The sequence below is a fragment of the Lutra lutra genome, chromosome 17, assembly GCF_902655055.1.
Source record: "Lutra lutra chromosome 17, mLutLut1.2, whole genome shotgun sequence".
NCBI lineage: Eukaryota > Metazoa > Chordata > Mammalia > Carnivora > Mustelidae > Lutra > Lutra lutra.
The window spans coordinates 27059679-27086637 of NC_062294.1; the positions used below are offsets into that span (position 1 = coordinate 27059679).

Sequence of the window (26959 nt, forward strand, 5' to 3'; positions counted from 1 at the left end):
AAAGCGTGCGACAGCCCACCATCAGTGCCTGAGACTGTGCAAGTTAGGTGAACACCCAGAGGTGGAATGTCTTTTTCCTTATTAAAACTTCTGGTGGACGCTCGTTTCCTTCTCCGTGCATCCTCAGTGACACAAAGTGCAAAACAGAATGAAGCACACATATCTCTTTTGTAGCTTTACATCTAGGGAGTTCTAACAGGGCTGGAAGGCCTCCAAGATGGCTGCAGTAAGCATTAACGAGGGCCACTTTCTGAAGTACCCTTCCCATAGAATCTTTTATGAATGCATCAACATGGCCTTAGCCTGCACTTGTTAGGATGCAGAGAGGGGAGGACACTGAAGGGTATAAGATGGGGTACCTAAAAATAACTGAAAGCAGAAAACTACGGCAGGCATTTGGCAATTTGACTGTCAATTTGACAAAGAGCTGTCTGCAGCCACTCTTCAAACGGCTCTTTAATCTTGACGTGTCTGTGCCTGATGGTACCTTCCTGTACATAAGCAGCTTTCATCAACCTGCACCACCAAATCGGCAACATTTCCAACATAGAGGAGGAGGGGAAGCGCTAGCCAGAATATAACTGGTGGTGCAGGGATTCAAAAAGGAAGGGCCTCTTTTATAAACACTAGTCTTTGCACCTTTAGCTGAATAAAGAGGCAGAGATTGAAAACAGACATAACTTAAATCAAATTGTCTATAGGGAACACACTGAGGGTTGCCAGAGGGGAGGTGGGGTGGAGGGAGACTGTATTAAATGGGTTGTGATGAGCACCAGTGTTGTGTGTAAGTGATGAATCACTAAAATTCTACACCTGAAATTAATATTGTACTGTATGTTGACTAGAATTTAAATAAAAACTTGAAACTACAAAAAATTTCAAATTGTCAAATATTAACAGTGCTTACTATGTGTATGGCACCAACTGGGATATTAAGGAGTTAAACACCACCACAAACACCCTCTCCCTGCCACTTCCACCTCTACCCACTCTTGGAATATGACATAAACTTCCATCTACTCTGTAAGAAATGGCTCTTTGTTCAGAAGCAGGGTGTGAAAATGAGAACAAGCTCTTTCCCCCACATGTTCCGTCCATGAAAGCTTTACCTCCAAGCCGTGAGGCGAGATCTTCAGGTACTCGCTGACATCGTTGCTGTTCAGCATGGCCCTAATGCTATTCAAGTCCACTTTCTCATAGGTCAGCTGCCTACTGTCTTTTAAAACTGCAAAAGAAAAAGTGGTCATGTTTCTAAGGCAGGCTGTTGTGGGAAAAAAACCTAGTGTCATCGTGGGCTGCCATTCCAGTTAAGAAGTAGAGGTGCCCAGAAATGGCAGAACAGGTAGAGAGACTGCAAACCTTGCCTTTCTGCTGTACGACCTAGCTGGGACAAGCTAGGATGGCACTGCCAGGTTTCTGCTTCTATTCCCTGTATTTGTTATTGTGCATGCAACAAAATGCACCTTCTACTTTTCTGGAATGATTCTGTCATGGGCACCACACAGGCTGTGCACAAAGCAACTCTCCGCAACGTTGTGGCAGGAGGAAGGGTACATACATCCGGCCATGCCTTAGCACATGTGCTAACTGCGCTGGGGGAGTGAGGATTTAGTAGCAGGATAGTTTTAGTTCTAGCAGCCCTTGAGGAGATAAGGAAAAGCCAGGAGCAGCCCTCTTGGTGTAGGAAAGATGTGTCTTGAGTTTTGAAGAGCCGTATCAGGACAGGGAGAAGAGTAAAGAGAGAGAACTCCAAGTGAGGGAAAGGCCTAGAGAGGTCAGGATGACTGGGGCCTGCTTGCAAGAGAGTGAGGAGACAGTCTGTGTAGGGAAGAGCTGACTGGACACTGCCATCTGATTAACGGCCCGGATGCACCAGGAAGTGGGGTACCAGTAAAAGTTTCTGAACAGGAGAGTGCTGAAATTAGAACTATGCCATATAATTTTCGTCTGGAGGGTCCCTAGAATACTTTCCTGCTACAATACGGCCAACCGACAATATCGGCCTTTTCAAGGAAAGTGTCACACTCACTATTACAAGATGAAGAATAGTGATCCTATATAAAGAATGGGTTTGGACATGGAAGCAGGAATTTTAACAAAGGACAACGCCTACTTACAGAGATTGTCTAAGCTCCACTGGGCACAGAAACCGACTTGACGCTTCAGATAATCAGGATCATCAGCCCAGGACTCCAAGGTGACGAGTCGGTCACTAATACTGGATTCAGAGATAGTCAATTTATTTTCACCTGTTGGGGAAGACAAGACAACTTGAATCAACCCTGAAAGAATAGGAGGATTTGCGGGGCAGGTAATGGATAGGAAGGAGTGAGGAGAGGCCATCAGAAAACGTGGAAACTAGAATAATGACATAGTCCAAGAGCCTCAACTATTTTCTGGGAAGTAGCAATCTCATCACTAACTTTTTAGCTATAAAAAGTGAGTAACCATGGTCACAAGTGTTGATTTTTGGGTGAGAAGACTCTTGGCTTCTGTCCCTGTTACATCTTACTGGCCGTGAGGCATCTATCCACATTAAAAACAGAACAGGTGCATGTCTGATGAGGCTCAAAGCATATGCTCATCCAGTAAGTAAGAAAAATAAGATTTTTAACAGCCGATAAAGAAGATCATTAGTGCAATAAGTCACTATACCTACTTGTCTGTGCAAACTTTTCCAGTGCGATAAGTGCAAAAAGCATGACTGTGGGGTGGGACTGTAACTTCTGAAAGACAATAAAAGATAAAAAACAAAAAGCAAAAACATCATTCCCCTGCAGAGGTGGCAAGTTAGCAATTTCCTCTTTGTACCCAGTATGTGCTAGATTTGTTGGAAGCAGTCAGAAAACTTTTACTCTTCTATGTCCTCAATTCTCTGTTTGCTAATACTGTTAGTAATGAGGAACCAAGATAGAGTCTCATAAAATCTCCTATTGTGTTTTGGAAATCACTAGGTCCATTGATAGGTATGCAGATTTCAAAAGTATTTTGTTAAAAGCACTATGTTATTCTACTTAGTAACATTTGTATTAGGGTTTTGCGAAATAAAACTATGCTCATTCTTACATTCATTTAAGCAAGCAAACAGAAACCTATAATTGTAGCTAAGAATGACTTTTATTCAGAGCCCATAAAGGGTTACCCCAAGCTCCAAAATGATAAATGATGAAAGGAACAACTAATGGCTTAGTTTTCAATCTGTTCTCTGATAGGAACTGCACAAATGCTAATGGTGGGTGGGAGAGCGCTCTTCCAGTTCCAGTTAACTTCCCATCACAGGTGTTCCCATTTAAAGAAAGGTCTTCCTGCTTAACATCACACCTTCTCATAGCCATCCTTTCCCACAGCTCCGTTAGGAGCAAAGGAACTCAGAACATCCGATGATTCCTACTCACTTCCCTGGGGCTCAAAGGTTCTGCAAAGCTCATATAACCACCAGCCCACCCCGCAGTAAAGCCTGTTCAGCACTCTGCTTCTGGCCATACCCACTTTTCAATCCCTCTGTCTGGTTTTGCAGGCCCTAAGCCCTCCCCACAAAGCTGTTCAGGCCCATCCTCCGGTCTCTGAACACTGTCTCCTGATCAAACAGTTCTCTGTAATATGCCAGGAGCATGGCCATTCCTATCTCTGGGCTTCTGCTGGTGATGCCTTTAGCCAAGAAACCCAATTTTCCCTCCGGATGCAGGGACGAATCCTGACCTATGATGTGATCCCGCTGACGGCCGAAGTTCATGAGGAATCCTGTTTCTCACAGCTCTCTCAGCTCTCACCATCCCTATCTTCCACCCCTCTCGGTCACCCTCTCAGAACTCTTATGGTACTTAGTCTGAAGGACACGATTTTGCCCTTATTCACATCCTGTCATAAAATGGAGGCTAAGTGGTTTGTCTGGGTAGGGTAGTTTTGTTCCCTCAGTCAATCAGGAAGATTCTTGAGGGCAGAGGACTGTTATACTACTTTTGTATTCCCACAGTGCTTGCTTAGCACAGTGGTGTGTATTTTAAGTACATATCATACAGGTACTGAGAAGTAAGGTCTTTCAGATGTTGAAGAAGGCCAGTGCTCACTGGGCCTGCAAAAGTAACTTTTACAAATACAGACCAGTCAAGTCTGCGGTTGGCCCGTGTGAGCGATCTGACAGCACCACCTCAACAAACCATGAGCTTCACAGACAATAGATCAAATACTCTATGGCAACAGTTAGAAGAGCGGGAGCCAGGGAGGGAGGGAAGGAGTAGAGATTTATAGACACTGGCAATCTGACCTGACAGTTTCCTGGCTGGGAATGCCATGTAATTTTGTTTCCACTGTGGAGGTCCCTACTACCATTTGGCAGACTCTAAGGACACACACAAAAGCCAGTCATAGTAGCTATCTTATGACTAAATTTAAAACCAGACCAGCTGCTTTTGCTTGTAATGAATTCCTATCCCACCCTCATTTTTTCTTTTCTTTTTTTTTAAATAGGAGAGAATAGATAAACACTCAGGAAACACCTGCAAATAAAATTTATAACCGATTCCATTCTCTGTGCCAGTGGCTAAACTGGCAATTTTAGAAAAATGCACAGTTGTAGATGACTAAGAAAAACTGGTTTTGATACCTTACTTACCAGACACTGTAGCAAATATTCCAGTATTCCCGGGCTAAGTAAGCCTATACTTGCGGGACCTAGACAACACAACAAACATGAGATATAATGAAATGGGCCATATTCTTTTTCATCAGTAATTAATAACAATAAAATTGATTTGTGAACTGTTTGACAGCTACTCTCATGCACATTGTCTTATTTAAGCCTCCTGCTCTGAGGCAGGGAATAGCAGTGTTCCCATTTCACAGCTGAGCAACTGAACCCACGGTGAAGTGACTCGTTCCAGTGCACTTGGGGTACACATAGAAGAACCAGAGCCAACATCCAGGTGTCCTGATTTTGAATTCGTTTCTTTCTTTCTTTTTTTTTTTTTAAGATTTTATTTATTTATTTGACAGAGTGAGAGAGGGGACACAAGCAGAGGGAGTGGGAGAGGGAGAAGCAGGCTTCCCACTGAGCAGGGAGCCTGATGCGGGGCTCGATCCCAGGACCCTGGGATCATAACCTGAATTGAAGGCAGACGCTTAACAACTGAGCCACCCAAGCACCCTGAATCCGTTGTTTCTTTCATCATACGTGATTAACTAGCTGAGGTATTCACCTGTATTTGGATATTAACTTGCCTAAAGTGGGTCATGTCCATAAGCAAGTTAAGTATCTGCTTCTCTTCTCAGGAACTGCTCCAATTTAATGTTCTTATTCCTCTTCCCCAACTTAGTATTTCTCCACTATCTGGCTGAACTTTATAAAACATATACATGTATCTTATCTATTATATGCATAAATATATAACTACATAATCTTTATTATACTGAATTTAGCCTTTTATTCCTAATTTTAAAGCATATAAGTAAAACTTGTTCTTTTAAGTGTCCCTCCGAAAATCCTCAAAGCTAAATTATATTGCACTCATCTCTTTGGCCTTTGAGTAATTTCTTCCCAGTAAGTTCTATCCCTAAACTTTTATTTATTTATGTATTTTTTGGTGGTGGTGGTTGGGACAAAGACATTCCTTTCTGGTACAACAGGTTTGCTTAAAGACCTGCAGTGCAGTCTTCCCCTTTATGTCGAACAACTGAAGATCTTTCCTGGTAGAGGTTCCCAGAGTTACCTGCTAGTTTCTCAGCCAAGCAGCCTAGGACTGCAGATGTGTTCCTGTGTTTGGCAGGATGACCTGAGTCCTGGCAAGCTACTTCTCCATTTAAATTGAGAATTTCAGTCAATTTCTGGAGTGCATCCTAAAAACAAAAATGTACAAGTGGATTTCATAAATAGATTACTTGGGCTTTTTTCCCCCAAGGGAATAATTTGAGATGAAAGCTACCTCGCCAGCTATTAAATTAACTCAGAAGGAACATAAAGAAATGATATAATCCACCCAATGAGGTCATTATTGATGGGAAATGTTATTTGATCAACCTGGAAGTTTTCTTACATGAATTGTTAAGATTTCCCTTCATTCAAAATGTACCAGTTGTATAAAAAATACACGATATACTCTTGAATCATTAAACAGACTAAATCCACCCAAATGCCAAAATGACTGATAACAAGGCCTTAGTAATGTTGAACTAAAAAGTGACTTACAATTTTTTTTTTTAAATCAAGCAAGAGCAAATCTCACCAGAGTTTTTGATGCAAATTATAAAAGAAACCCATTATAAGCTTAGGCAAAGGTCAATTCAAAGTGACTAGGCCAAAGGCTTTTCTCTTCTGTCTGTAATGTTTTCCATGTTGTGCCTAAATGTCTGAGGCTTAAACAAATGAAAGATGCCAGCATCCAAAATGTGAAAAAACGTAGTCCATAGAACATATGGACTAAGATAATGAAAGTTTGATACTTTTGTTCTATATAAGGGAAAATCAAGGTATGCCAGTCTTTAATATGTTTAAGACTCACAAGCGCTTTCAGTGTAACAGTTTTTTTCTCTTAATAGGAAACATTAAAGAAAACCTTTTGTAATGAGAAAACTGTTTAGCAGGGGGTAAGAAAATAATCAGCTCAGCAACGTTCTCTTTTATGAACGTTCTCTTTTAATTTCAAATACAGATTGCCATTTCAGATATAAATGCTTTCATTTTTAACATTTTAAACTAAAGCTTTATAGTAAACTATTGACAGAAAGAGGATGTAGCACTTCATTAGTAATAAAAGGCAAGTTTACATAATAAAGTTGATACTGAATGAAATAGACTCCAAATGTATAAAGAGGAAACACATTATGTCAAAAGTCTTTGTGGATGTTCATCCTGTGTTTAAGCATAGGTGACCATTTCATAAAAGCCAAGTATTGACTTACTTTAGTGGGCAATGGACATTCATCTAGTAACAATGTTATAACAGCTGGTCCCAGTGGATCTTCCAATGGAATAACTCTGATTAAAGACTGGACAACATCCAACCATCCTTCATCTAAGAGCAAATCAAGAAGATTCTATGAATGGAGCAACTATTTTAAAAATGTGAAAATACAGAACTTATAACACAAGGTGACTTCACAACAAAGTAGAAACACTTTTGGCTTTTAAGCAGCTAACACTGGCATGGACATCATCATTAATTGTAGTCATCATGGTAGAGCCAAAGATTCTTAACTTATAGGAGCCTGGTGATTTGGAGGCCTCTTTGGACAAAACTGAAGATATGGTCCTGGGTTCTCAAATTATAACTAAAATAGTTTCAGCACCTTATTTATGACATAGGCATTTACTGAGAAGATTAAGTATCTGAAGCAGTTGGCTCTAATTTCAGAATGACACTTAGGAAATTGAGGGACAAAAAATGTCCTCCCCATTCTGGAAGGGCTATGGTCAAAGATCTATCAGATCCCCCCCCCCCGGCCAAATTTTTCTTTTAATAATTTTGGTGAAATAAAACCAATACTGAGAAGTATAGTTATATATTCAGGATGCAGTATACAGTGGTTATTAGTTATTACCCCTGTACAGGAAAATTTCTACACACTAATGGCTTTTTTTTCATGATCATGTGTGTTAAGTACTTTTGGAGTCTTATTTAAAAAAAAAAGTGGCCTCATTTTTTCATAGTCATTAACTCATTAGAAAGTATTTTAAGAAAACTTTAAGAAAAGAATACCTGTTTCTGCCATTTCGTGCAATGTAATCATTGAATAGGGAGGTTCCTGATCACTGAAAAACAAATAGTCAAGACATCAAAAGTGAAGAACTAAGAAATAACAATTCCAAATAAAAATTCCAACTGAAAGTGTGGGAGTGGAGACAGAAAGAAATGGATATGGAGAGGGACGGAAGAGACTGCTTCAGCCCCACTCTTTATACAATACACACAACATGAGCTCATTTCTAACCACCCTCTGTGATGGCCCACAATTCAAATGCGTGGGAGGGCTTAGGAAAGGACCAACACTGGCCTGAAGTAAAAGCACAGGACTAAAACTGGAGGCCAGGTAACTACTTTCAGCTTTCCTTTAGAGGCTTAGTGCCAATGAAATGAGCCAGGGAGGTCAACATCATCTCCCTCCAACTTACCTCAAAGAAACACCAGGAAGGGAGATTATAATCTCAACAGAGGATTTATGGAAGCAAGGACCTACATAAACATCTTCATGTTTAAGTGTTCTTCTGGGAAATATCACTATTTGTTTGAACTTCAAAAAATGGGTGTTAGAAGAAAAAGAAACCAAATGTAAGCGAGGAGCTATTTAATATTCTAGACACTGGGGGCACCTGGGTGGCTTAGTTGGTTAAGCATCTGCCATCGGCTCAGGTCATGATCTCATGGTCCTGGGATCCAGCCCCACGTTGGGGCTCTTGGCTGAGCAGGGAGTCTGCTTCTCCCTCTCCCTCTGTACCTTGCCCCGCTTGGGCTTGTGCCCATTATCTCTCTCAAGTAAAAAATTCCTTATTTTTTTAAAGAAAGATTTATTTGTCAGACAGAGATAGGGTGCATGTGCAAAGCGCACAAGCAGGGGGAATAGCAGGCAGAGGGAGAAGCAGGCTCCTGGCTGAGCAGGAGCCAGATGCAGGACTCGATCCCAGGACCCTGGGATCACGACCTGAGCTGAAGGCAGACATGCTTAACTGACTGAGCCACCCAGGTTTCCCGTAATTAAGTCTTTAAAAAAAATTCTAGACATTGCTCTAAAATGGTATTATATACCTTAATTCAGTGGGGTTTCAATCTGTGATCCCAGGAATCTTAAGGAGGTGCTTTAGGGGAGCTTAAATAATGAACAAAATACTTTCCATCAAATAATGGTAAATCTAATTACTTAGGGAATACATTCACATTTACTCACATATCGTGGCTCTCTGTTTTACTACGAAGAAAACTGCAAAAACTATTGTCTTCAATCATTTAATCCTCAGAAAAATCTTGTGATATGGGAATTATTAAGTTCATTTCAGGTGTTCATTAGGTACTGCTTATGTGACATATCCTGTACCTTTCCATAACTAAGGGAAAATTTGCATTTAAAAGATTTGTCTTAAATGGTATAACTGATTACAAGTATTTCTGGAGAGCAATCTGGCAATAATGAAATTAAATGTACCCAACAATACTAGACAAACTATTACACAGGTAATAGATGCATATCAGGTTATTTGCTGCAGTGCCACATTTGTAGGAACAAAAATTTGGAATTAGTCGAAGTGACCATCACCAGATTACAGGATAACAAAATAGTACTTTCAAGCATACAAAGGAATACTCTGCAGGAGTCAGAAGCAGCTGTAGCTTTACACACAATAACACAGGTCTCAAACATAATGTTAAGAGAAGTTAAAAACAAGATTTATACAACTATATCACTTATGGGTTTTTTTTTTTTTGTTCTTTAACTTATTTATTTGACAGAGAGAGAGAGAGAGAGAGAGAGAGCACAAGCAGGGGGAATGGCAGAGGGAGAGGGCGAAGCAGGCTCTCTGCTGAACAGGGATCGTGCGGGGCTCAATCCCAGGACCCTGGGATCATGACCTGAGCCAAAGGCAGACACTAAACCAACTGAGCCACTCAGGTACCCCACTTAGGTAAGTTTTTAAAATCACACACAAGACACTAATATAAACTTCCTGTACAGACATAAATATATGGCAGGCAAATTGGAAGAACATACCTTAAATTCATGAGAATGGTTTCCCACTGATATTTGGATAGTGGGGGGCAAAGGAGACAATAGGGTTAGGGGAAAAGGAAAAAATAATAAAAATATGACAGAGTCAGTGACCAATAAAGACTATGAGGACCTCAATTCTACACAGATGCACTTAAAGGACACCCACATCCTTACATTTAAAAAAAAAAAAGATAAAGTTCTTCTTGGAACAGAACTAGAGCAGAAATTCCTGGTGGGAGGCAGGAGCTAAAGCCGTAGGACACTGTGGCTCACTGTCTGAAACTAGACAGAAGTGACCAGGAGCCACAAGCCTGCGTGGTAGGCGATGGGAACCAAAACCCCACCTGTGCAGCTTGGACAGGGTTCCCCACTCAGTGAACAAAGTTGCATAAGTTATGAATGATCATATGAGCTACAACTGATAACAAGCCCCGAGTCTCCAGTGACAGAAAAGGCAAAGAAAGCCATGCAGCAGGGCGTGGGCTTCTCACAGTGACGTGGGAACTCGGAACCACCAATTTTAGGTTCAGTCATACCCTGAAGGTGGATGGGGATGACAACGAAAGTGACAGGAAGAGAGATAGGCGCAGAAAGACAGTGTGACGGAGAGGGAGGCAGCACGCGCACGTCCACACACACGCGCGCACACACACACACACTCAGTGAGGAAAAAATTCCATCAGGACTTCGTAGATTATAATTCCAAACCATATGACAATCTAAGGTCATATGACCTCAATATGAAGTCTCTACCAAAAAAGTGCAAATAACAGAACTTCAAAATGATTTTAAAATAAATGTATTTAAAGTGTGTTTCCTACAGCAACTCTCTCACTACAACTTTAGAAACTGCTCTCCTCTCAGAGCAACGTCACCCTTTCCTAAGTAACAAGCAGAAAGTGGAGAACAATGAAGGCCCATCGCTCTCTAACTGCAACATCTGCATACATCGTTTATGTAAACTTGTACTAAGTCCATCTATCCTATCGTTCACAGTTAGCTTTTTTTTTTTTTTTAAGATTTTATTTATTTATTTGACAGAGAGAAATCACAAGTAGGCAGAGAGGCAGGCAGAGAGAGAGGAGGAAGCAGGCTCCCTGCTGAGCAGAATGCCCGATGCGGGGCTTGAACCCAGGACCTGGGATCACGACCTGAGCTGAAGGCAGCAGCCCAACCCACTGAGCCACCCAGGCGCCCCTCACAGTTAGCTTTAACAGCCTTATCAACTTTATAGGTTATGAAATTCTTCTCCTTCAGTAGCTTCTGAAAAGGAAGCTACGGTGACTAGGTTTGTAACCGTCTGAAGCCTGTTTTGCCATTAGATTCTGTAACAGGTCCTGTCACACTTGCTGCTCATCTGCCCTATTTGTCCATTGTCAGAAGAGTCATAGTGATAATTCGGTACACGCAGGTTTAAGATAAAAGTGACCCTATTCCTCAAATTATGTATGCTGCTCGCTTCATGTACTTCATCAAGTTCACTTATAATCTATAATATTTTCTAAGATCTTGGAGAAAGAGCTCCTACCTTGCTCCCACACACTCTTAATCACTCTTTTAAAAAATATGGCAAAGTCTATTCTGTACCTGTTTTTTCAATGAGCTTAAAGAACACTGCTCATGGTTTACTTCCTTATTTGGGAAGGGCAACTTCTCATTATAATTTTATAGTATGTTTTAAATGTCATCATGAAGAAACTTTAACAGCTTCTAGCCCCTTGCCTGGGGTTGAGGGGTGAAAATGGCATAGATTTATATTCAATAAATATTTTCTACAAAAATATGAACATTAAATTAGTTGGGATACCAGAACTACCTCAAAGCCTGGTTTAATAAACTTAAGGAGGCCTTTCTGAACTGGTTATGGAGAATATTTGTGAGAGCCAGCTCTCCCCAGCATGTTCTACAGCAGATAGAAAAATACGCAAAACAAACTTATTTCTACGAGGGAAAAAAAGCACCTCAGAAAAATATGCACACGTATACCTTGCTTAATGCTCTAATTTTGAGGAATTAAAACTGGATTTTTATAAATGTGATGATCAAATAGTTAGATACTTAAATAGGAAAGGCTGAAGCAAAAAGAACCCACATCTAACTTAAAAAACCCCCACAAATGATTATCTATTAAGCAACTAGAATGTGCAAGGCACTATGCTAGATTCTTTATATATATTATCTCATGATAATCTCTGTAAGGAAGATTTTCTTGTGTCTTATAGATGAGGAATCTGAGGCTTAGAGAAGTAACTCTCCCATGTAGCTAGTTCTCTCATGTAGCTAGTTCAAGAGCTCAGCCAAAATCTGAAACTTGGTCCACTGTGGTTCTAAAACTTTTGCTCCTAACTACTGAACTATGGTTAAGTCAAAATATTTTTTCAACTTGAACCATGTTCTCCCATTTCACTGTTATTCAATCTGGGATTTCACAAGTAGAGTTAGACAAAGCAGGGGAGAAATAAAAAAGGTACAGGTGCGTCCTGCAGTTTCAATTTACAAACCTCCCAAATGGATCTAAGATAGCCAAATGAGGGATACAAAAAGGGAGGAGGATACTCTCCTTGACCCCGTCCTTACATTGCCAAGAGCAGCCATGCTCTTGGAAAAATAACTCATCTTGACTCTGTGGTCAGTGGTGTGGACAGGCAAGCAAGGTAAGAGTTGGTCTCCGTGAAACTAGTTCCTACTACAGCTTGCAACACAAACTCACTCCGTGTTTACTACATGCCCTAATGAAGATCGTAGCTTTAATTAGTGTTCTCTGCTATTGAAATGTTTAGACATTTCCAGATAGTAGTAGATGTAGCAAGTAAAAACATCAAGCCTTATAATTTACTCTGCCACTGGAGGAGAAATAAAATATTCTCCCTTGCCTTGTAAGCTCACGGCTTGGTGAATATACTCTAATGAAAGGAAGAACCCCAAAGTTTTGGTTCCTGTAGAACATTTTTCATTGCAGAGGGGTGACTAGGAAGTCAGATACTTACTTATCTACAAGAGTCCGTATGACTGCTAGTGTGTCCAGCACTAGCCCGTCTACATTTTGTTTCTTTCTCCTTGGCTCATGGGGTCCTCGGCCCCTCCTTGGTGGCCGAACAGGATCCCGGGGTTGGCTCCTCGTGTCAGCAGTGGGTACTGCACTGTTCTCGGCCTGCTGCTGCTGGGTGTCTACACTGTCTTCTGCTCCGCTGTCATCTCGGCAGATACAGGAATTACCCATGGTGGCAGTGGCACCTCTAGTCCCCAGGAAGTGGGCTATGTGCTCCTCAAGAGTCAACAGCAGACCCTGGCCAAGGCTTCTGCTCACTAAGAACACGGCCCAACCAAAGACAATCATTTAGATAGTTTTCAGTTTTCCAAGTACTGTTTTCATAATCTGGAGTCGAGGAACTTGCATTCTATTTGTTTTTAACAACTGAATGTGGAAGAAAGTTGCAGAACTGATCCTCAGCATTATCAGTTACAGGGAATCCGGGTCATCCAGTGGCAGTTCTAAAAGAAAGAGAAGGAAAAATGAATCCAAGGTCATTTGATTACTCAAAACTTTCTTAGTTTGATTTTGTAGGCATTAGGATTACAATGACAAACCATCTTTGGTTATATTTATAGGTTTCCAACACAAAGAGGTACCTTTGCATAAGAAAATCAACAATTAAAAATTCATTTTTATCATTATAAAGTTGATCGCAAAAACCATTCCCAGGTAAACAGGAGTTATTTTTTTAAAAAAACCATATGTGTGAGGGGCACCTGGGTGGCTCAGTGTGTTAAGCCTCTGCCTTCAGCTTAGGTCATGATCTCAGGGTCCTCGGATCGAGCCCCGCATCCCCACATCAGGCTCTCTGCTCAGCAGGGAGCCTGCTTCTTCCCCTCTCTCTGCATGCCTACTTGTGATATCTCTCTCAAATGAATAAATAAAATCTTAAAAAAACAAAACAAAACAAAACCGTGTGTTTGGTTCTACCCATACAGAAGTACATTAGAAGAATGTGTTTCAAGGGCTCCTTCTGTGGATTATGAAAAATGAACTCCTTTTTAAACTTAAATGTAGGAGAAAAGTTAGGATGTTTCAAACAGACTATCAAATTATAGATGTTTGTTGCTTAAAAAGTTATGATACAAATGATATAGTACCCACTCAATATCCAGAAGAATAAAAGGCAGAGTGTTTCTCTTGAATGTAATCACCAAACTGCACAGATTTCCCATTTGGAGGGACTCTTGAGAATTTACAGAAATTACACAAGCAGTTACAAAGTTTTTCTGTTATATTAGCAAGACTGGGGAGAGGCAAATATGTATCACAAGGTTACATTTTCACAATGATCAGTCTGTTGTAGGACATGTCTGATACAAAGTTACAAAGAAGGATGCACCAATTCTCTTTGTTTAAAAATACTGACTAAGCACCTTGTGCCCCCACCATGGAGGCACTGGGAGAACAAAGAAGGACAAGGCACAGGCCCTGCCTTCCAGGAATTAATGGATGGCCATTCTCATCCCATACAGTATGTTCATCAACAGAAAACCTAATGATAGAAGCTGCTCTTCATTAAACTGAGAAAATCTGGTTAGGTTTAGAAAGGAGGATCTGGAAGAAGAAAATGGACAGGGTTGGCTTGGTAACAGAAAGTAAAAAAAATCACACCAACACCTGGAGACAGGGCCCATAGGGGCACAAATGGACACACGAGGAATAGAGACTAGACTATTGGAGACCAGACTCTCTACATTTGGTTATTTATAATTAAATCTGCATATATTGAGTACCCACTCAAGGGCAGATATAAATAAAATGTGTAATTCAATGGAATTGGAGGCCAGAGAAGTTACTTCCATTATGGGGACAGATTTGCAGCAAATTCTTCTAAATATTTGTGCAGTTTAATTACTGCTCATGGAGGAAAACTGAAGCAAAGGAGACATATGGAGATAGAATGTCTTTACACATACATATAATAATCTAATCTGTATAGAGAGGGGGAGGGACAAGAAAAGGAAGGGCAGGAGGGGGATGGGAAGTGAGAAGAGAGGCAACAGACATTATCTCCCTCCAGATCACCAAGACAGCAACAGCCTAACCAAATAATACCATTGTTGTTCTTTCCCCTCAAAACAGTCAGGCTGTCTTTAAAATTTGGAGATTATACTTAAAAGGATGTAAGTGGAGTATGTTTACTGGAGTATGTGTCCACATTCTAAACCAGAAAGCAGTCCCATTACTGCAGGGACCATGGGAGACAATTCCCCCAGATGGCAGACAACCAAGAGATTTCAGTGCTTAAAGGACAGAAGACAGAAATCACAAACAATGCTTTTAAGAGGGTCCCTGGTATAAATTTCAGTTGATCTTATACATTATGCTTCTTTCTGAGAAAGACCAAAACCTAACGTCCTTCTCACACAATTTTCAGAGGGTACTGTTCAAACAATTCAGAGGACAGTGGGTAAAGAATCCAAGGTTTTCTCACAGGTCTGCCCAGCTGATATGCCACTAGTACACTTCCTTGAAATGCCCAAGTATTATATTAAAACTTTATCTGTTAACTTTTTAAAACAAAAAATGGGATGCGCGCTCATTTTTAAGACCCAAATGCTGCATACAGTCTATAGAAAAGTGAAAGCTTCTGAGAAGAAAGGCTTTCTTCATAGGCCATTCCCTTTCCCAGAGGTAACCCCTGCTAAAAGCTTCATGTGTCTGTTTTCATACCTATTATTATATACTCACAAAACTTTTTTTAAACTTAACTAGGACAATGCCATGACCATTGTTCTGTGGTTTGCTTTTTTTCCCCTTACCAACACCGCTTGCTACATGAGAATTTTTAAAACTACTCCTCATTCTAATTAAGACTATATCGAAATCCATGTTGGATTGTCATAGTTTCTTACTATGCCATAAAAATCTGTGTCTAAACCAACTAGTATTTTGGGTATGGTAGAAAGAGTGGTCCAGGATGCAATACAAAGGAACTCTGGGAATGCTTCATCTCCCGGCCAAGTGCCTTTTTTTTTTTTTTTTTTTTTAAGATTTTATTTATTTATTTGACAGACAAGTAGGCAGAGAGGCAGACAGAGAGAGAAGGAAGCAGGCTCCCCGCTAAGCAGAGAGCCTGATGCGGGGCTCAATCCCAGGACCCTGAGATCATGACCTGAGCCTAAAGCAGAGTCTCTAACCCACTGAGCCACCCAGGCACCCCTGGCCAAGTGCTTTCTAACCCTAAACTGCTGCATGGTGTCAAGGTTACTAGAGCAGAGGAAATTTTACTGGCTTCTCTAAAACTTCTGAGCCTTTCCACATGCTCAGTATGGAAGCTGGGACAGGCATGACAAGCAAATAGCAGTGTCAGTCCAGCAAGACACATTAAATGGGGGAAAGTATGTATACCTAAGGAAGGGAGACCAGTCAGGTATTAGAAAAAATTGGTAATGATTTGAGAATGTCAAGGTGAGATTAAGTCCCAGAAAACAAAGTGTTAGAGAGAAGAAAACAGAGGATCCTTACATCTTAATACCCAATGCTTGTGAAGCTATTTAGATTAACAAGAAATCTGGGGAATGCTTGTGAGAAAAGCAATGGGTTGAAAAAGTTTGTTCAATTTCAGTCTTAAACATCGTTTTATCCAAAATTTTTTTGCTAAACTGGATAAAGAATAATCTATGCAGATTTCCTTTTAATACAGTTCCAAAGTAAATGGAAGATATCAATACATACAGCTATTTTTAAAAATCTGACTAAATTTGGAGGAAGATGACAAGAATTCAGGTTTTTTTTTTTTTTCTATTTTCATATTAAATTCAAGCGTAGTTCAGGTCAGTTTCTTCCAAGAGTCATTTTCCTCAAATGAACCAGAAGATGATGCCAATTACAAAATTTGCCATAAGAGGAAATGAAGTAAAAAAAAATAATAATAAGTTTTCAAATATTTTAAAACCAAAGACTTTCTCTTTTAAAGACTAACTGTAAAGACCAGGTGTAAGGAAGACGTTAATGAGGTGGGAGGAGCTGTGAGGCACTTCAAAGGAAAGTCTATGAAACATATAAGAAAAAAATGAGAGCTGGCATCTTTAAAAAAATCTCCTGAAATGAACATACAGAAAATATTAAAATTTTTTTTTATTATTCTGATAATTTATATATAAATCAGGATTCTTTACCATTGAATTGTTAGGTTTTTTTGTTTTTGTTTTTAGATTTTATTTATTTATTTATTTTTTAACAGAGAGAGAGAGGGGGGGGGAGAGAGATAGCACAAGCAGACAGAGAAGCAGGCTCCACACTTGAGCAGAGAGCCCCATGTGGGCCTCCATCCCAGGACCCTGGGATCATGACCTAAGCCAAAGGTAGACATTTAATTGACTGAGCCACCCAGGCGCCCCACATACAGAGAATTTTAAGGATTATAGCTAAAAGCTAGGGACATTAGTGAACAAAGCATATGATCCTTTAGATTTATTCAGCGCTAAAGAATGTATAGCTTTTCATCTGGAAATCTTTGTCACTTGTGGTATTTTTCTCAGGGAACAAACTGAATACTTTAGGCAAAAGACTGGGTAATGAAACTAAACAATTATACTTGACACAGCTTTGTTTTATCTCATTCCAAAAAGCATTATGTGGTCCTCTTCCCAAGGGCCATTGTTTGAAGACAGTACGAGCCTACAGATCTTCTATAGGACGCCAGAGGCCTGCTCCAGCACAGGGCATGGTCTTTGCAGTCGGACAAACTGGGCTCAGGTCCCAGCCCTGTATACAGCTATGTAGTCTAATTACCCTGGCTATTGACACACTTTAAAACACGGAGATAATAATAGTTCTTACACAGTACTATAGTGAGGATTAAATGTAATAGAGCATGTCATACATGTGGCACAGAGCCTAATGCACTGGATCCAAAAATGCAATATGTCATTATAAAATGAATAACTAAATAATCTGGGATGTCAGGACTCCAAAATAAGACCTGATTTAAGAACATGAAGATAATTAAAGAAATTATCTTTTATAGTTCTCATCTACTCTGTACTAAAATAATTTTTACTTATCTATACTTTTAGACAAAGAAACTTGGGAGGGATTGTAGCTTAATCATCCCAAAGGCGATGGGCATTAGAATTGCTTAGGTACTTCTTAAAATGCAAATTCCTGGGTCCACTCCAAATCGCCAGAATCAAAATTTCTAGGATGTGGCCAAACAAGTGTTCTCTTAAAATTCTCCAGTTGATTCTGACAGTGGCCAGGTCTGGAAATCATTGTGTTACGATATCTAACACAGAACCTGTCACAACAGGCAGGACATATGGATGGAATGAAGGGACAAACTGAAACACTACAGAGTGATTCATCTGGGGTCAAAAAAGTTAATCTCCCTTTCCAGAAAAATGAACTAAGACTATCTTCTCACATAGCCTTTTGGAGAGGGTAGCCAAAGAAACCATCAGAATACAATTACATCCATTAATGATTACATACAGTACATATCAACATGGTGAGTAAGACAGCCCCCTATGTTTCCCACCAGGTCCACCCTATGAAGCATCGTAACTTGCTTATGGGTACCCTGCTTATGGGTAATGTCATTCAATTGCTGACAGGCAGAATGGAAAATGAGTAAGAACAGAGCTTATGTAAAGGCAAAACATCTCAAATACCTGTATACTTCCCCATAACTTTAAGACTACTTAGCATTAGACTGGTCGAGTCTCAATTTTGAGGGGAAAAAAAAAAAAGCTAGTCACATAATTTAAATAGACATGACGATTAGATCTGTGGCTGTAGCAATCATCAACTGATTATAATGATACCGCTGGAAGCCACCGCTTAGACACTTTTTCCCATCTAAATGATAATGCTTTGTAAATCATTATACTGTTCATAGCCATTTTGCTGCAAGAGCATAATTATAATCAAGCATTTCCTTTTACAAAAGAAAGTGAAGACTATTTTTTCCACTTCTATATCACTTATGATTTGTTCGGTTTTTATATTTTATCTACTTTAAAGCTGCTTTGAAAGGGAAAAAATCAAAGTGAGCTGCTCCGTAAGTTTAGTGTTGAAGTGGTGAGGTCTGGTAGTCAACACATAGACCTCTACCATCGTAAACAGCTCACCACAGAGACATCTGGCCAACTGGTCTAACCCTGTCTCACAATGGTCCAGGAACCAGTGATTCACCTCTTCAAATATTTGCTTGCATTCAATCATAATACAGCTCAGTGGCATTAAGAAAACTTTTTCTCTGAAAATAAGACTTCAGGATTATGCTGCCAAGAAAGGAGAAGCTGGTTAAATGAACGGCCATAGGAAGAAAAACCAAACTTTGGGCATGAAATTACTATTGCTGTCATCTTTGCCTCATCATTCCAAAACAGTGTTACAGGATGCCATAATTTTTTCCAGTCCACTCCCCAATTCCCAAAGACTAAATCCTGCAGGATGAACAGTAACAACATGTAATATACTGGAAATTTTAATGGTTTTCTTTCCTTAGAAAATGTTTTGGATTTTATCCTAAGGCAGTGAATGTATTACAAGTGATAGCTTCCAATGTAATATTTAGTCCCTCAACATTTTATTATGAACAATTTCCAACATAGAGAAAAGCTGAATTTTACAGTGAACACCTATATACCCACCATCTACATTCTAACAATAATATTTTAGTACACTTGCTTTATTACATACCTACCCATCTCTATCTGTCATCAGTCCAGTTAATTGGTTTTGATGCATTTCAAAACAAATTATAGGCATCAGTATACTACCCCCTAAATCATTCAGCATGCATATCACCAACTGGACTTCAATATGTTTTTAGAAGTTAAAATTTACATATAATGAAATATGCAAGTCTTAAGCATATATGTGCCAAATTTTGTCCAAAGCATACACCTATGTAATTCAAACCCTATCAAGGTAAATCTACCCATAAATAGATTTGCTTTTCAAATATTCTTTTTTTTTTTTTTAAGATTTTTATTTATTTATTTGACAGAGAGAGATCACAAGCAGGCAGAGAGGCAGGCAGAGAGACAGGAGGAAGCAGGCTCCCTGCTGAGCAGAGAGCCCGATGCGGAACTCGATCCCAGGACTCCGAGATCATGACCCGAGCTGAAGGCAGCGGCTTAACCCACTGAGCCACCCAGGCGCCCCTGCTTTTCAAATATTCTACAGGACATCCCAAACACAATTTTTTTTTTTGACTGAAGATTGTGTTTAAATGGGGGAAAACTGGGCGCCTGGGTGGCTTAGTTGGTTAAGTGACTGCCTTCAGCTCAGGTCATAATCCCAAGGTCCTGGGATTGAATCCCACATCAGGCTCCCCCTGGTCTTCGGGGATCTTGCTTCTCCCTCCCTCTACTGCTCCTCCTGCTTGTGCACTCTCTGTCAAATAAATAAATAAAATCTTTAAAAAAAAATAAAAACAGGGGTGTTTGGGTGGCTCAGTGAGTTAAGCCTCTGCCTTTGACTCAGGTCACGATCTCAGGGTCTGGGATCGAGCCCTGCATTGGGCTCTCTGCTCAGCAGGAGCCTGCTTTCCCCTCTCCCTTTGCCTGCCTCTCTGCCTACTTGTGATTGCTCTCTCTCTCTGTCAAATAAATAAATAAAATATTTTAAAAAAATAAAAATAAAAATAAATGGGGAAAACCTAGGAGATCAAGATTATTTGGTAGTACAATAAGTGGATAAGAAAAGTGTCTTATATGTCAAGAGTATACTTGCAAGTTGAAACAGAAACCACCTGAAGACATTTTAACAAGGGTGTTTTTGTCTCTAGACTCTAAGGCATCTGCTCTGGCTGGGAGGGGGCGGGGTGCGAGAGGGGAAGATTGTGAAATATTTGGTTGTAACTTCACTTTTCCTCCAAAAAGAAAAGCAATTCTGGTAATAAGATATTTTTACATGTCACCTAGGTGTGCAAAAACTGTCTGCAGTGGCACTGCCACTTGAGGTTTAAGCCAGACAGGGTCCTGTTATTCCTGGGATTTTAACTAACTTTCACATTGTCTGAGAAAAGGACTGGGTGATTCTGATCCTTCTGCTATACACAGAGGTTAGTTTAAGAAAGTATGTCTTGGGGCGCCTGGGTGGCTCAGTGGGTTAAAGCCTCCGCTTTCGGCTCGGGTCATGATCTCAGGGACCTGGGATCAAGACCCAAATCGGGCTCCCTGCTTGGGAGGGAGCCTGCTTCCTCCTCTCTCTCTGCCTGCCTCTCTGCCTACTTGTGATCTCTCTCTGTCAAATAAATAAATAAAATATTTTAAAAAAAGAAAGAAAGAAAGTATGTCTTTTGGGGCGCCTGGGTGGCTCGGTCGGTTGGTTACATATCTGCCTTCAGCTTAGGTCCTGATCCCAGGGTCCTGGGATCGGGCTCCCTGCTCAGCAGGAAGCCTGCTTCTCCCTCTGCCTACCTCCACAACTTGCAATGCCTCTTGCTCTCTCTCTCAAATAAATAAATCTTTTTTTTTTTTAAAGATTTTATTTATTTATTTGACAGAGAGATCACAAGCAGGCAGAGAGGCAGGCAGAGAGAGAGGAGGAAGCAGGCTCCCTGCTGAGCAGAGAGCCCGATGCGGGGCTCGATCCCAGGACCGTGAGATCATGACCCGAGCTGAAGGCAGCGGCTTAACCCACTGAGCCACCCAGGCGCCCCTCAAATAAATAAATCTTAAAAGAAGTGAAAGTACATCTTTGAAGGGGGGAAGTAGTTAATTTTTATGGCTGATCTGGTACAGTAGGATTATCTTGAAAAAGCTTTTCCTAAAATGTTAAGAGCTTTTGGTAGCAGTAGTATCTGTGGTCAAGTGAGATTTTTTCGTAGAACAAATTATAGAATACAGCCCTGACCTGAAACAGTACAAAGGAGAAAAGACAACTCCTTTTAGCATTCGAAAAATGTAACAAGAAATAAAATTTAGGGCTGGGATAAAGTAAGGAATTCGCAGAAGCAAATAAAAGCAAAAAAGGAAAAGTAAATGATACTTGCCTGATCTCAAAGACTGAAAAATTTGCCTTGAACCCAGAAAGGGAATATTACGGAACAACTGAGGTAAGTCCCAGTGACGGCTGCAGTACAGAGGAGAAAAACAAATGCAGTACTCCATACTATTTGACATCCTCCTCCCCCCACAGGAGGCCAGATAACAGGAAATCATAAAGATCTGTTAATTCAAACATATTCATGATACACAAATCAGAGGACTTTACTATTACAGAGAACTCTTTGCTGTTAAAACAAAATGTGATGACAGCATGGATAGCAACACTTTCCTTAAAGAGATCTATTTAAAGCAGTATCTGAAGTCACTCAATCGCACACTCACCTGGATACTTAGTAGAAACTAACAGTAGTCAATAAGTATTTTAAGTGAATTTATTCTAAAATCTGTAAAAACCGAGGGTTTCCAAAGGAGTTATCACTTTGAAAAACTAAGACGTCATACAATAAACATAAATCCAATGCTTATATGCAGGCACCAAGCAAAGATGAAAAGAGGTCCATCGTGCTCTTGGCAAAGGGACGAAGGACAGCAACACAGCAACACTGAGCGCCTGATCCATACTATAGTACATGCCGTGGAAGCCTATGGATAGAGTCAGGTCCATGAGGTGGAGGCCTCTCCCTCCACCATTTTTTCCTGTGGAAAAGGAACTTAGTGACTTTCAAGTATCTCTTATAAGCAAGTTTTTAGGTGACTGTATATACCAGCATTAGCAAAAAGGGAATGGAAGATTTATACTTGTGTTGCTACACATTCAGGTACACATTAAATTACAAGCCAAAACATTGTTGGTGTGAATATTCCCAACCACACAGTAAAAGGTTAACCAAAAGCCCATAAATTGATAAAGATGAAGCTCATAGCACTTTCAAGGGGGTGGGGGGAAGGAAGCACAATGGAAAACCAAGATTCATTTGAGACAATACTGAGGATGATCCCAAATAAGCATCCTTCCTGAATATGGCAGGAACCCCCATTCTGCACAGGACACGTAAGCAGCCCTGCTCTGGTGCCAAGTTTCCCGGGATAGACTCTGGGAGACAACAGTAAGCTCTAATGCTCTACTAGTTTTAATTTATGAATACCATGTTTTAGTAATTCTTAATAATTCACTTGGTAGGTTATTAATAAGTAGCCCTTAGGCATATGTAAGTATGAATAACTATGAAGCAAGAAGAACTGAAGAAAGGAGCTGTACTTCTCACAAAGAAGGGTGGAGTGGAAGCCATACTTGGAGAGTGACTGCATGAAGGAGCCCAGGAGAGGAAACTTAACTCTTCAGGAGGTGGAAGGGGTAAGAAAAAACTAACATTGAAACATTAAACTGAGGTAATACTAAACATGCCAAGTAAGGTGTTTCAAACCTTCTATTTGATGTAAGACCCATGAAATTATGCCTGGAAACTATCATTTCAAGCAACAAGACAGTTACATGCAAGGTTCATTCATTAACAAACTTAAAGAGTGCATCGTTCTTTGTTTTTTCAAATGCATTCTCCATTTTCAAAAGCTCAGGAAGGGAGAAAGGAGAATATTCTCTAACTGCCAACCACCATTTATAAAATGTTTGCTTCCTTTAGCCTTATATATATCATACAGTTATATACAGTTATCTACAGTTAAATATGCTTTTACATATTTAACCAGCAAAAAAACAATGGACAAAGAAAAATTTCACAATATGTAACTTTTTTCCTAATCTTATTTCAAAAGCTTTTTTTTTTTTTAATATTCTATTTATTTACTTGACAGAGAGAGAGAGTCACAAGGAGGCAGAGAGGTAGGCAGAGAGAGAGAGAGGGGGAAGCAGGCTCCCCACTGAGCAGAGAGCCCAATGCAGGGCTTGATCCCAGGACCCTGAGATCATGACCTGAGCCGAAGGCAGAGGCTTAACCCACTGAGCCACCCAGGCGCCCCTCAAAAGCTTTTGACAAGGTGACTTATTGAATAGATAAACCAAAGGGAAAATATTCATTCTTTCACACTCCTAAAATTGTACAAGTCTTCTTCTAATAATTGGGGCCTAAGTTTTAGCACTACTTCCTGACTTCTCTTGTTTTTCAGTTTTCTAAATTGTACACAAGGAAAAAGCTATCCAACCTCAATGGTAAATGCAAAAATGCCAAATATTTGAAGACAAGCTCAACTGATAGTTTACTACCCTCAAATAACTCTTTGAAATAGACTGCTGGTTCCATTGTGGTTCCCATCTGTGGTGCCTAATGATTTGCCATTTACATTTTCAGCCCTGTGACTCTCACATCTATTTTACAAGGCTCTGACCACAACAAAGCAGAAAACTTCCTATTTAAATTAGTAATAGTCATTACCATCCATAAGAATTCCTAATAATTCCTCAAAGTATAGATATTAGAGTATCAAGGTGAGTTGTATTTTAAAGGATGCAAAGTGACTTCTCACTTCATTAAAAAAAATTACTTTCCATTATTTTTCTAATTCTTTTTTTTAAAAAAGATTTTATTTACGTATTTGGCAGAGAGAGACACAGTGAGAGAGAGAGAGAGAGAATGAATGAATACAAGTAGGGGAGTGGGAGAGGGAGAAGCAGGCTCCCTGCTGAGCAGGGAGCCCGATGTGGCTCCATCCCAGGACCCTGAGACCATGACCCGAGCTGAAGACAGAGGGTCTAACCCACTGAGCCACCCAGGCGCCCCTATTTTTCTAATTCTTGATAGGCTGACTTAAGCTCATGAGTAGAAACAACTATTGGAAATGCACTTCAGGAACACAAAACAATTTGTTATTCTCTTGCCAAAACATACTTCAGAGCTGTTGTTTTTCCCGATTCACTACTGAATAACAAAGTTTTACACACAATGCTAAGCTCTTATTTCTCCTTGATTTTTGGCCAACTTACTAAGGGAAAAGTCATCTTGTTGACAAATCAGAAAGAAGTCCACAGAGAGTATGCTGGATCACTTCCTAATCAATAACTTAAAAAAAATCATGGAGTACAGAAATAATGAAGGGTTCTAAAAGACAGTAAAAGCAGGACACAGGCATTACGCATATATCTTGAGAAATCAGAAAGCTCATAAAATCACCAGAGTGCACTTTTTTTTTTTTTAAGACCCATGGAATATAAAATTAGAAAAACAGGAAATGCAAGCCAGTTTTTTGTTAAAAAAAGAAAAGCAAAGAAACCAAACTTCAAAAATCACCAATTACCCAACATTTGGAAAACCAGCTCTAACAAATGCCACTAACCAAACATTAGGAAAATGTCATACTTGGACACAATTATCTTATAACCTCATAGGGGGAGCTACAAAGAAAGATGTCATTCCAGGAAATGCAAATTCTATATATGGTGAGAAATAGCGAACCGCCATGTAAGAGAATTTTAAAAGCAATTATCTAACGTGCTCATAACCCATATTTTGAAGCCAGCACAGAGCACAGAAAGGCATAATATTCAAAAAAGGTCTCATCTACAAAATCACAACTGAGAGAGGAAGCATGATATTCACTACATGTAACAGCCAAAGGTCATAATACTCACTACATGTAGACACCCAAAGGCTACCACACGCACACACACACATTCTCTCACATACATGGAAAAAGGGGAAGTAGTTTATAATATTGAGATCAAATTTCAGCCGTCAGAGAAAAACTTTCTGGAGGAAAAGATTATATTATTAGTGCTACCTCTTGCCACACCATCGGAAGTTCAAGGTAAATTAAAACTCTGGGAGCAAAAATCGGAAATCCCTCCACTCCCATCTAAGCAGGGGCTGAAACCACGGGTTTAGACCATAATATGACCTAGAAAGCCTGGAACCTTGAGGTTTTCAGTACAATATGGCTCCCAGCACCCTAGGTGATCAACAATTGTATTAATGCTAATCCCTTACATCTACATACTGCTTTACATTTTAGACAGTGCTTTCACTTTTATCCCTCAATCCTTCTGGTGGTAGAATCACAGTACTTTACTTTCGCACAGCTTGTAGTTTGGAAAGTATCTTCACACACTGCGCTATTATTTTACAGAAGAGACCCAAGAGATTAAGTTACTCGTCTATGAACGTGTACGTGGTAGGTGAGGGGCCTGGACAACTGCGGGACTCTATTCAGTCACAGACACTTCCAACCTTTTAAAGTTCAAAGTACAACACTCCAGAGGGAGCAGCCTCATTCAGACAGCTCTATAGGATAGAACTGGACAGTCTCAGTGTACCATCTCTGCCCCGCTCTCCCTCTCCAGAGACAGGGAAACCGAGGCACCAGGTAGGAACAAAAGCCTCCTCTAGAGTCACGCAAGGACTGATGCTGGGATAGACTCCTCCACCCACCCACTCACCCACCTGCACTACACCCAGAAACAGCTAAATCCTGTGTTTAAGACACAGGTCGGACTCCAGAGAGGAAAACCCTTGCCGTTACCGCTTCCCTCTCACTACTCCCCACCCGGGCTTTCCTACAGATGGTGGTCTCTGCTTTCCAGAACCGCTCAGCAACAACCTCTCCCTAGGGCCCTTACCCATTTTTCACATCGGGCCTCCGGAGTAAAAGAATCCGCTAGCTCTGGCTCCCAACTCCTAGTCCCTTTCTCTAAGGGATCTCTCGACCCCAAGGCATTTCTGTCTCCTAGGGGAAGGTCCGACTCCAACCCGAGCCACCTAAACCTTAAACTCCACAAAAGAAAACCCTCCCAACGCCTCCTCCAGTTACCCCTTCCGTCCAGGACACTCCCGAGGAGGACCGCTAAATATCAGGAGCCTCCCAAGAGCTACCTGCCTCTCACCTGGGCCCCTTTAGCCGCGGCCTCCTCGGAAGAGCGACCCCCAAAAACCTCCGCCGATCACGCACCCCCTAAAGGGGGAACACCCTCTTCCAAGTACCTCTTCAAGCGCCTTCAGCAACGGGCCTCAGCGGAGAACCTCCGGGCTGCTTCCTGGGCTCTGCCCAACGCCGCTCCCTCCCGGGCCCCTTCCTGGAGTCTCCTCCGGCACCAGTCGGGTCTCTCCGCCGCAGACCCGGGCGTCTGTTCCCCTCCCTCACCGACGTCCCCAGGTCTCCGACTCCCCCCGGCTCCGCGTCCCCAGTGGTTTCCCAAGAGCAGCGCGGCCGGGCTACGGCACTGACTTCTCCAGCTCCAGGGCCCACCCGAGGGAGGGGGCGGCGGCGGCGCGCGACTCCTTTGTGACAGGTCCGAGAGAGCGGTAAAGATGGACGCGAGGCCACGGCGCTGCCATTACGCGCTGGGGCCCACCCCCGCTTCGCACCGCCCCTGCCC

General features: G+C 40.9%; 1 protein-coding gene across 2 annotated transcripts in view; it reads right to left on the minus strand.

Annotated features, from left to right (window-relative positions):
• Positions 1–26921, minus strand: part of RSPRY1 (ring finger and SPRY domain containing 1) — a 46438-nt gene extending 19517 nt beyond the window's left edge. The window contains exons 1-9 of one of the 2 annotated variants that reach the window (XM_047712404.1): positions 26565–26921; positions 12681–13185; positions 7692–7744; positions 6895–7007; positions 5706–5832; positions 4613–4671; positions 2660–2726; positions 2118–2249; positions 1110–1225 (exon numbers count right to left, since the gene is read on the minus strand). In XM_047712404.1, coding sequence (XP_047568360.1) covers positions 1110–1225; positions 2118–2249; positions 2660–2726; positions 4613–4671; positions 5706–5832; positions 6895–7007; positions 7692–7744; positions 12681–13030 — 1017 coding nt within the window. In that variant the 5' untranslated portion in view covers positions 13031–13185; positions 26565–26921. Of the gene's footprint in view, positions 1–1109; positions 1226–2117; positions 2250–2659; positions 2727–4612; positions 4672–5705; positions 5833–6894; positions 7008–7691; positions 7745–12680; positions 13186–26467 lie in introns of both variants that reach the window. The other variant, XM_047712405.1, reaches the window with a different exon arrangement.
• Positions 26922–26959: the final 38 nt, after the last annotated feature.